At 40.2% G+C, this 12,183-nt stretch overlaps 1 protein-coding gene across 4 annotated transcripts in view; it reads right to left on the bottom strand.

Moving 5' to 3' along the window:
- Positions 1-2,739: 2,739 nt before the first annotated feature.
- The window catches only part of INPP4A (inositol polyphosphate-4-phosphatase type I A), a 192,851-nt gene continuing 183,407 nt past the window's right edge, over positions 2,740-12,183 (bottom strand). For all 4 annotated transcript variants that reach the window (XM_073614663.1, XM_073614662.1, XM_073614665.1 and 1 more), the window contains one exon: positions 2,740-12,140. In XM_073614663.1, the coding sequence (XP_073470764.1) occupies positions 12,008-12,140 (133 nt within the window). In that variant the 3' untranslated portion in view covers positions 2,740-12,007. The remainder of the gene's footprint in view (positions 12,141-12,183) is intronic.

Raw genomic sequence — 12,183 nt, forward strand, 5'->3', positions numbered from 1 at the left:
CTTGGCTTTGTGTTTGGGATCATTGTCTTGCTGAAATGTCCACCCTCGTTTCATCTTCATTATCCTGGTAGATAGCAGCAGATTTTTATCAAGAATGTCTTAGTACATTTTTCCACTCATCCTTCCTTCAACGGCATGAAGTTTGTCAGTACCGTGGGCTGAAAAAAAGCCCCATGCCATGATGATTCCACCTCCAAATGTCACTGTTGGTATGGTGTTTTGGGGTGATGTGCAGTGCCTTTTGACCTCCAAACATGGGGTGTATTATGGCATTCAAAGAGTTCAATGTTATTCTCATATAGCCAGATTAAAATTTTCCCAGTATCTCACAGGCTTGTTTAAATGTTGAAATAAATAAACGCGTTGCGCTAGAAAAATTATAATAAATAGTATCCAAAGTGTATAGTGCTAATATAATTGATGAATGTAAATACCAATAAATATTGAGCAATAATTCATATGTGACAATCTGTGATAAAAAACTGATTAATAATCAATCAGTTAATAATCCTTAACCACTTCCCGACCGGCGCACGCCGATGTACGTCGGCAGAATGGCACGGCTGGGCAAATGGACTTACAGGTACGTCCATTTGAATTCCCCGCCATGCCATTGCGTGCGCGCCGGCCGAGAGTTCCGTGAGTCGGGTCGCGGGTCCCGCAGACCCGATGGCCGCGGGGATACCCGCGATCGCCTCACGGAGAGGACGAACGGGGAGATGCTGATGTAAACAGCATCTCCCCGTTCTGCCTAGTGACAAGTGTCACTGATCACAGCTCCCTGTCATCGGGAGCAGTGATCAGCGTAGTGACACACAGCCCATCCCCCCTACAGTTAGAATCACTCCCCTAGAACATACTTGACCCCTCCCCGCCCCCTAATGGTTAACCCCTTCACTGCCAGTGTCATTTACACAGTAATCAGTGCATTTTTAATCGCGTGTGATTACACTCCTCACATTTCTGTAGATATTTTATTATATCTTTTCATGTGACAACACTGAAGAAATTATACTTTACTACAATGTAAAGTAGTGAGTATACAGCTTGTATAACAGCGTAAATTTGCTGTCCCCTCACAATAACTCAAAACACAGCCATTAATGTTTAAAATGCTGGCAACAAAAGTGAGTACACCCCTAAGTGAAAATGTCCAAATTGGGCACAAAGTGTCAATATTTTGTGTGGCCACCATTATTTTCCAGCACTGCCTTAACCCTCTTGGGCATCGAGTTCACCAGAGCCTCACAGGTTGCCACTGGAGTCCTCTTCCACTCCTACATGATGACATCACAGAGCTGGTGTAAGTTAGAGACCTTGCTCTCCTCCACCTTCCATTTGAGGATTCCTCACAGGTGTTCAATAGGGTTTAGATCTGGAGAAATGCTTGGCCAGTACATCACCTTTACCCTCAGCTTCTTTAGCAAGACAGTGGTCGTCTTGAAGGTGTGTTTGGGGTCGTTATGTTGGAATACTGCCGTACGGCCCAGTCTCCGAAGGGAGGGGATCATGCTCTGCTTTAGTATGTCACAGTACATGTTGGCATTCATGGTTCCCTCAATGAACTGTAGCTCCCCAGTGCTGGCAGCACTCATGCAGCTCCAGACCATGACACTCCCACCACCATACTTGACTGTAGGCAAGCCACACTTGTCTTTGTACTCCTCATCTGGTTGCCGCCACACACGCTTGACACCAACTGAATCAAATAAGTTTATACTGGTCTCATCAGACCACAGGACATGGTTGCAGTAGTTCATGTCCTTAGTCTGCTTGTCTTCAGCAAACTGTTTGTGGGCTTTCTTGTGCATCATCTTTAGAAGAGGCTTCTTTCTGGGATGACAGCCATGCAGACCAATTTGATGCAGTGTGCGGCGTATGGTCTGAGCACTGACAGGCTGACCCCCCACCCCTTCAACCTTTGCACACTATTTCCCAAAGACAACCTCTGGATATGACGGTGAGCACGTGCACTCAACTTCTTTGGTTGACCATGGCAAGGCCTGTTCTGAGTAGAACCTGTCCTGTTAAACCGCTGTATGGTCTTGGACACTGTGCTGCAGCTCAGTTTCAGGGCTCTGGCAATCTTCTTACAGCCTAGGCCATCTTTATGTAGAGCAACAATTCTTTTTTTCAGATCCTCAGAGAGTTCTTTGCCATGAGGTGCCATGTTGAACTTCCAGTAACCAGTATGAGAGATTGAGAGCGATAACACCAAAATTTAACACACCTGTTCCTTATTCACATCTGAGACCTTGTAACACTAATGAGTCACATGTCACGGTGGAGGGAAAATGGCTAAATGGGCCCAATTTGGACATTTTCACTTAGGGGTGTACTCACTTTTGTTGCTAGCAGTTTAGACATTAATGGCTGTGTTGAGTTATTTTGAGGGAACAGCAAATTTACACTGTTACACAAGCTTTATATTCACTACTTTACATTGTAGCAAATGTAAACATGTCACATGAAAAGATAAAATATTTACAAAAATGTGAGGGATGTACTCACTTTTGTGAGATACTGTATTTTACCCGCTGTATATATTTTTGAAAGTATACTTTCTGTGGCCTTTGTTATGGTCTCTGTTCTAGGTATGTGTAAGGTTTCTGGTGCAGAGGCTTCACACTGCTAAACAAGTTACATATAAATAATTTGGTGAAGCCAGTCATTTCAACTCTGAGTGTGAATAAAAACAATATTATAATTTTTCATAAAAACCAAGAACTCCAAAACCAATGAGGGACATCTGACAGCCATTTATTTCAATATTAGCACATTTACAGCAATTACACAGAGCAGAGATAAAATATTACTATGGGAACCATATACATAATACTGGCAAAATTAAATACAATAAAAAGTGAAAAGTGCTTTGCAAGTATAAAAGCCTCAAACAAAAGAAAACTGTATCATACAATATCTTTACAAGTTTACAAAACATGACCAAGTTAACATTCCCACCTCTACAAGACCCTGTAAACACTGGGCTTTCTCCTGCTTTTCAGAGGGGCAAAGGATGGGAGGCTCCATGATCACTCCTGGACCTCAAACATTATCAGACTTTAAAACAGGGACCTACAAGCAATTACTTTATTACCCCCCCCCCCCCTCCACTTTTAATGTGAACGCTGACATTCCAGACTGTGTGTAGGTGGTCTTACAGTTATAATGAAGATAAATTACAGCTGCCAAGCTGGTGCATACCTTGTACAAACCAGAGTCATTTTGAGGCAAAGGATTTTGTACATTAAAGAGACACAGCCTAAAACCCAAACTTTTATTACAGAGATGGTCAGCCACCAATAAGCATCACATGATACTTCATTCATGTCATAACCTCTTAACTTCCCCACTACCAAGCACATCAGGCGACATTTAACAGATGTACTCATCATAAAAACACACACCTATCAATGTGTCATAACACCTGAAAAAAGTTTAGTATAATTGTACAAATTAGTAGACACTGACAAGATAAGGACAATCCTAAATGGCTACCAATAGACTGGCTAGCTATATGGTTACCAAGTCCCTTTTTTTTCATATAAGTCAGTAACAAAGCTGTTTCATAAATTACTTGTCTGCACAATATGAACTTCTATAACAAAGAGACCTATGTATTCTGGCATTTCCAAAGTAAAAAAGTTAAGGAAAACAAAATTTGCTGACTGTGTGGTATTATGACTAGGCTATATTTAATGCACATTGGTTGTTTATGTGAAAATAAGACATTTATTTTGCACTGGCATTTAAAGAATTTATAAAGAAAGTCAACTGCACAGATGCAGATACGAAAGAGAAACTGGTATAACACATTTAGATTCTAGACTATGACAAATATAGGAGGCGTCTAGTGGAGCTTGGCTCCAAAGATATTTAAGGATGCTTTAGAACAATGTCTAAAGAAACCCTGTGTTACGTATGACCTCACCTTTTAAGGAGAATTTAAGGGGGAAAATTTGAGTTGTGGTCACAGTTTTCCTTTCAGGCACTTTGAAAGAGACCCATAATCTCTTAGAGTGGTCACTAGTAACAAATAACAATGCATGTTTTCCAGTTATACTGCCAATGTAATCTGTGCTTATTTGTAGATTTCTTCTAAATTCGCACCTGGAAGTGTGGAAAACACGTACTATTATTGGTCCTTGGGGACTTTTTTAAAGGTAACTTTATATTAAGCATACATATTTTATTAGTTTGTAGTTCTAGAAATTATGTTTTTGCAATGATGAATTCAGTGTTTCCCAATGTATTATCAAGCGATATTTAAAGCCTATTTCAGGCCAATATTAACCTCTGTCCCTCACCCCCTCTAACTGACCACTTGCACGAAGAAAAAAAAATATACAGCATTGGTGAGGGGGTTCATGTTTTGGCTGGTGATAGGTTTTAAAAAAACCCAATTTAGTGTACCATAGAGGTTAATAGGCTGCTTACCTGTCAAAATATATACAACCCAGACCTGTATGCCCCATATATTCATACTGCTGTGTGTAAGTGATTGGTGAAAAAAACTGCATTTTTGTGCTCGTTGTAAATGTTTTTTCTTGGATTCTGTTAAGGGACACAGGAATTCAGAAGCAGCTAGGTTATACTAACCCCCCCCCCCCTCCTTTAGGAGCTTGGGGCACTGACAAACAGGAACATTATTTAAGTCAGTCCGATATAACCCCTATTCTACTCAGCAGGCCTGAGAAAGCAATATGTGGGGCCAGCACAAAACACAGATAAGTAGAACCTGTGTCATTCAGTTCACTCTAGACATTTGTACATGCCATACAATTTGTTTCCTAATTTTCTTACTTGTCCAAAAAGGGACACAGGAATTCAGAAATACTGAGAATTTCCAAAAACACAGTCTGCAACTCAGGATTACCTAAAGGGCCAAAGGCCAAATCTGAACTAGGTGGAATGAAGATGCCTGCAAGCCAGGGGAATCTATGACCATAGAAGTTTACAGAAAATCAATCTTGATGCTCAAAACCAGGACAGGAGACCAAGAGATCTCAGCTATGGGGGAAGGACTCCATCTGAAGGGACACTGAGTCTTCCTTCAGACTGAATGTCAGAAAATGGAGAACAGAGAACTCCACCTAGTGGATGCCCTGGTACAACCAGCAGTGAAGTTTGAAAAACTGCCCAGCAGTTAAAAATTATGCGTTAGCTACTGGTGCTTCAGCCCAGCCAGCCTTAATCACAGTCTTCAGAGACAGGGTCACACCTGGAGCTGTGCCACAGCTCTGGACCCGAAAAGTAACACAGTACACCAAAGTCTGGAAAACAGCACAATGCAGAGCCCAGTGCCTGACCATTCCTGGCTAGCCCTGCATGTCCAGTACTGAGGGGTCCGGGTACTGCCTTCAAAAGGTAATGCTAAAGAACAGCTGATACAGATAGCCACTATAAAAACCAACTCAAGCAGATATGTAGTGAAGAAATTTGACTGAAGTCATAAAAAAACATTCCACAAAGCAAGGAAGGTGGTAGACTTTTTCAAAAGAACTTTAGAAAAGACATCCCGACCTCCTAGGACACTAGGAAAAAATGGAGCAGCTGTATAACCCAAATGTTTCTGAATTGCTGTGTCCTTTGACAAGAAAGAGCATCAGTAGAACATCAAATGATTTCAAAGCCAGATTGTTACCCTGTTTCCTTGATTCCTAACAAAAGCGGGAGGGTTAATGCTGACCAAGTAATCTACATATTTAGACTTTGAGTCATCAGACTCAAAAAAGGATAATCATGGAAATCATGTAATCATGGGCTTGCGCCCCCCGCCTCTCTTTGTCATAATATATAGTATGTTTTTGCGGGCATACTGCCTCTAAGAATTCTGCAGGATTTTCCAGGTGAGGTATCCCAGCCAATAGGAGCACCTTGAAGGTGCTGGAACAGGGTTTGGAGCCTATAAAAAGGGGCCAGAACCGGAAATGGGCCTCTTTGGACCTTCTAACAAAATAGCTTTAGCATAGAGCTCCCCCCAGCACTTGAACTGTGCTGCAACATGGAGTCACTATTGAGGCAGCTGTTGAAGAAGGCAGAGAGCGGTGGAGGAGAGGCTTGGCTACAGCGCTGGGCGAAGAACAGGGGCCAGTGGAGAAGCTCGGAAGACAGCGGTGCACCCTGTCCAGACTTACCAGCCCAGCGGGATTTGGTGGTACTGGCCGTGAGAGAGAGGAGAAGCTAGCGCCGGCGTGAGCGGAGGAACAAGCCGCCTGTAAGGTGCAGGGAAGAGAAGGCGCGCCGGGAGGTGGAGCCGCAGTCGTCAGAGGGCAGCATGAGTGCTCCCTTCATGGAGGACGTTATGAATAGACAGGAAGGGCTAAAGAGGCAGGCCCCATCTCCTCCTCCAGCGCCGACTGGACAAAGGTAATAGAGGCAGGTCCGGCGCACGTGGAGTGAGACAGCGGGTGGCACCGCTGCCTACTCCTCCAACAGGGGGAGTTTGTAGCGCCAGCGGGGAATCAGACAGCAGCTCAGTATTGTAAAGGGCCCATATCAAGGGTAATGCTATCGCGGTTGTGTGGGGTAACATCATGTATTTGTTTATCTGCATTTGAGACTTCACTGTTTAGAACGGCCTTTGTAATGGTGTCTTTCGGGGCTTTTAGGATTTCTGAGTTGGTCCTGCCCAACAAAGTTCGGAGGATGTATAGTTTGACCAGATCCTCCTGGAGGAATCAGTGCTTAAAATATTCATCAAGCGATCCAAAAACGGATCAATTGGGCAAAGGTCATTGGCTTTCTATTCCTGCAGATGAGGATGTTGGTATTTTTCCAGTAGGGATGGTTCATTAATACCTTTCATTACACCCGTCGGGTGAGGGGCATTTACCGATTCATACAGATGGTCTTCCCCTGACTAAATTTCAATTTGACTTTGTTTTCAAGAAATGTTTAAAATATATGGGATTGCAGCATTTTAAGTTTACACCACATTGTTTCAGAATCTGCCAGGAGAGGTAAGTCAGAAGTTGACATCAGAGCGTTAGGTAGGTGGGAATCCAAGCGATATAAAGTTTATATACGTCCTAATCTTTTTCTTTGATTTCCCAGATGGCCCATGTTATGTCTGGATCCTCGGGCACTCCTATATTTTCTGGGGGCGCAAGAGAGCAGCTCAACTGAATTATTCTGAGAATCTATCCTTGCCTTTTGACCAATTCATGATGCTGTGGAAGAGTGTGCGGGGCCTCCAGTGGAAACAGCTATACATAATGCTATCCAGATTGAATCAAAGCTGCCCCCCCCTTCCATTTTAATTATACACATGGGCGGGAATGATTTGGGGAGGATGTGGACACCAGATTTACTATTCATGTGATTTGTATAGATTTAAGTTGACCTCTCCTAATACCACTATTATCTTCTCGGAGATCGTTACACGCCTGTCTTGGCTTTACTCTCTGCAATGCCAAGTCATGGAAAAAATGAGGAAGAGGATAAATAGGGTGCTGGAAAAATACTTGCCTCTTCTGGATGGCTTTTCTTACAGGCACATTGACCTTGAAGGTGGTATTGCAGGATTGTATCGCCAGGACAGGGTGCACCTCTGAGGTGGGGCTTGACATTTTTAATCTTGGACTGCAGTCCTGCATTGCAATGGCCGCGGGTATGGGTTAGGCCGGACTTTTTCTTTGAAAAAGTGCCGGCTGGTGGGCACTGTTTCTTGCAGTAAATTGCTTGAGTTCTGAGCGTGATTGGTGGTATTTGTGAAACTACTTCATTGTTATTGAATAACAAATTATTGACAATAATTTGATCTGTATGTTTTGGTAAACCAATAAATAGAGCCGCGGCCATTTCATGCCATTGTCTGTGTATTGGTCTTTAGTTAATGTTTTTTAAGGGTTTTTTATAGGGGGTTGCAACCTGTGGTCCCATGTAAAAGGAGGGCACAACCCTTGGGCCCTCCTTCATGGGTCTGCAGCCGCCCCCTCTTCTCTTTGTCATAATATATTGTATGTTTTTGCAGGCATACTGCCCCTTTAGGAATCCTGCAGGATTTTCCAGGTAAGGTATCCCAGCCAATAGAAGAAACTGCAAGGTGCTGGAACAGGGTTTCAAGCCTATAAAAGGGGGCCAGAACCGGAAATGGGCCTATTTGGACTCTCTAGCAAAATAGCTCCCCCTCCCGCCAATTTATGTGTTTTTTCCACCACCCTGGGCATCGTTTCTTGCAGCAACTTGCTCGAATTCTGACAACTGAGCATGATTGGTGAAATTTGTGAAAATATTTCATTGTTATTGAATAACAAATTATTGCCAATATTATGATTTGTATGTTTTGGTAAATCAATAAATAGAGCCATGGCCATTTCATGCCATTATCTGTGTATAGGTCTTTATCTAATGATTTTTCTAGGGTTTTTTATGGGGGGTTGCGACCTGCGATCCCATGAGGATTCTAAAGCATTGGCCACAAGTATATTTTTACTTACATATACATACACAGTGCAATATGACAATAAATGGATTTTTTTTCCCCTAAGGCCCTTTTTCTATAAATATAATCTTATTCGATAGAGATTCATTTTATTATTATTTGGCGGAAAACATTTACAGATTTTATATAATTTTATGTTTCGAAAAATACTCTACAAAACTTACTGGGAGTTTGCTAGCTATTGATAATGACTATGGTTGACTGAATAGGAAAAAGATGGTTATATATACATACACAACTGAGCATGCAGTGTATGACTGTGAAAAATCAATCACCTTGTCTACATTAAACAGACTCGGACAGATGGAAAAACGCAGCAATGCTATCAATTCTTCTAGTTTGGGGTCTCCAACTTCTACAATATGCATATCTAAAGTGGATACCATAATCAAAACTCAATGACAAATTGTATACATTTTGAATTGTTGCAAAAAAAAAAAAAAAATATGCATGCTTTTAGCCTGTTTTGTTTTTCTTTAAAATGAAATGAAAAAAACATAAAGAAAAAAAATGCTCCATTAATCCCAATATATAAATGAGCACCATATACAATTTTCCTAGAACTATTTTTTATGTTAAAACATTATGGGAGAGATTTACTAAAACTGGTGTACACAGAATCTGGTGCAGTTGTGCATAGTAAGCAATCCATTAGCTTGTTCAATTAAGCTTTGCATACACCACATGCTATAAACCTGTTGGTAGCAGGCAAAAAAAAAAAAATCAGCCTAATTCCATGTTTTTTGTTCTTACACTTGGCTACTGAGAAGTGTCACAATTTTAATCATCAATCATCAAGAATATCTAAAGCACATTGTCTCATACCTTTACTGTCAGCATTCTGATGATTTGCTATCGATTAGCTATTGTTTTACAGAACATATAAGCCCTGACATGTTCTGGGCAGTATTAATATGGCAAAAAAGGTATATAACTAGGCATAATACATAATACATGACTAGTCAATACAGTAATCAGCTTGAGAGACAAACGCAATATTACCAAGATTAAAAAAAAAATTTTTCCTAATCCTTAAATCGACTACAATCTTGTCTTGACCAACAATAATTAGTGCTTCTAATTGACATAAACATTCCTAAATTCCTTTTGTTCTTCAAATATTTTGCCTACCCTGGTTTCTCCAACCTCTCCCTATCTAAATCCATCAACATTTTGATACTAATAAATAAAACCTTTCCATTTTATTGCATACCTTAGATTTCAGACCCTGTGACATCATCACTAGGTCCCTTTGCTTCTCTATACAATACAAGACTAGCAGGGTGCTCTACATAGCTTCCTGAAAACAGTAAGCTGTGGTAGTGGGCAAATGTGATGCTGAGCCTCCATGATTGGAATAACAAACTCAATGAATGAAAAGGGAGGGCCTGGGACAGTAAGGCTGGGGAGGAAAAAGATGGACTTCTTCCAGCCAGAAAATTAAGTGGGTTCTATCTGACTTGCTGCAATTTAGAACACACACTTATTAATTTACTATTATAAAAAAAAAACAATTTTCATGGCTACCATTATTTTACTACCTCAACAGATTTAAAATTCATACATTCAAAGTTGTTAGACATCATCATCATGACAATGAAGTATACTAACATATTTTTAAAACTAGCATTTAGAATTATTATTTAGAATTTTTATCTAACAAATGTTATGTCCGTAATTTCACATTTTTCTTACTGGCCAACAGCACAACATTTTACTGCTCCTATGTCTGTTATTTACGGTTAAATATATTAAAAGAAAACCCTAATATTCTCTAAAAAAAAAAAAATATATGCTTTACTACATCTCACCTGTATTTTATTTTCTCTTTTCTAAATTTCTTTGCGGTTATTAGAGTTCTGACTTTTTTTGCTCCACCTGATTAAGAATACATTGGGTCCAAACTCTAAACTATTAGAGAACAATCCTCTCCATATGTCATCACCCTTCCTTCCACATTAGTCCAATCCAAATCTAGGAAAATAGCACTGAGAATTCCCTTCTCTGAATTTAATGTCCACATTGGGTTACTTAACCAGGAGCACAATTTAATAAATGCAAAAAAAAAAAACGTGGAAACTGGAATACTAGCAAACTGTTCATCTACTTGTTATGAGACAATTTGGAGGGATCAAGGGGGGCATTTTCTACTTTATGGCTAAAAGCCAAGGAATATTCAGACTTTAAAAATGCATTGCAATCGTGACTGGCACCCTTTCATTTGTAACATTTTAAAGCTGAACTCCAGCTAGATAAAATTAAGATTAAAGCTTTTTTTTTTTTAACTTCAACTACTGTTAAATATATGAATCAGACTTTTTTGCAATCTCCTATAGAGCAGCACTCAGACTGGGAAAGGAAAGGACAGGACTGCAAGCCAATCAAGTTGTGCTGCGTGCAAATATATTGTCAATGAACATGCTGACAGGAAGAGACAGCATACTGAACAAAAGGATAACCTAACTATATTAGAGAAAATAGCGTCATTTGACTGTGCTGTATAGGAGGGCTGTTGAATTTTAGAATTGGATGGAGATCAATACAAATTCTAAGGCAGGCGAAACAGATCCTTTATATGTATTTCACATGTGTATTTATCTGTTTGCCTGAAGTTCAGCTTTAAGAAACAGTCACATGACTGTTGAAGGTGAGGCGTTAGAGCAGTAGTAAGCTAGACTTAGATATGCCATGATTACCAGTCTACCGTTTTTACTCACACGCCCATTATTGGGCAATCGCACATAATGGGGAATTTCACTTTTACAGGCCAATCCAAAACCAAGGAAAAAAGGTAAATAGGATTATTTGCAACATCTGTATAAGTACGTAGTTGACACTTGTGATAAGTATTTAATTCATAGTATTTATGAGTTATTCCATCCATCTTTCAAGTGGGAGCTTTAGAAAACAGATGTTAATGAGCTATAACTACTATTGAGCACGAATTAAAATGAACTGCCTTTCAAAATATTGTTTGTGTGGAACACAAGAAAAAACTTGTGTGGAAAAACTGAAGAAGTCAATGTCTTCTTAATTACTGTATGTTTAATATAACCTTAAATAAGAACTACATTTCATCCAAGTTACTTAAAACACATAAAAACTATGGACCTCATGTACTAAGACAACCTTATTTTTCTTAGTCCACTAAAAGCAAGTTCTATTGTACACTTTCATACATGAGGCCATATTAGCTTGATTCACTGTATTATACTGCTGCAGTCCAAACATGCTATGTGTTACGTGTCCCTTAACTGCAGGCAACTTCAATGGGGAGTTATTAAAACCATGTGCAAAAGCAGCCAATAGATTTCTCTCACTCCTTCAAACTCTTTAGGAAAGTCGGTAACAAGCTTGTATTCAAGTGTTCAATTCCTAAGCAGCCTTGGTGAGAAGTCACACTAACGTTGTACCACATGATCCTTTAGTGCATGCTCAGTTTATGCAGGCATTGTCTCCAAGAACATAAAAAGAAAATAAGTCATATATATGCATGAATTCATTCATATTTACACAGAGGGAGGTTGTATGGGAAACCCCTGAAACATTTGGGAGACCCTAAGTTTCCACTTTTCCATACGTTCCTTCAGGAGGCCTGTAATTCTTTGGGAAAGCCTTCAGCTGCAGACTGCTAAACGCATATTTGCGACATCCCACATTCTTCATGGTGTTTTCCCGGCGACAGCCCTCACTGGGGAGAAAACAGGCAGAAAAAATAAACGAAAACCTGGACA

This window comes from Aquarana catesbeiana, linkage group LG02 (genome assembly GCF_042186555.1).
Source record: "Aquarana catesbeiana isolate 2022-GZ linkage group LG02, ASM4218655v1, whole genome shotgun sequence".
Taxonomy (NCBI): Eukaryota; Metazoa; Chordata; class Amphibia; order Anura; family Ranidae; genus Aquarana; species Aquarana catesbeiana.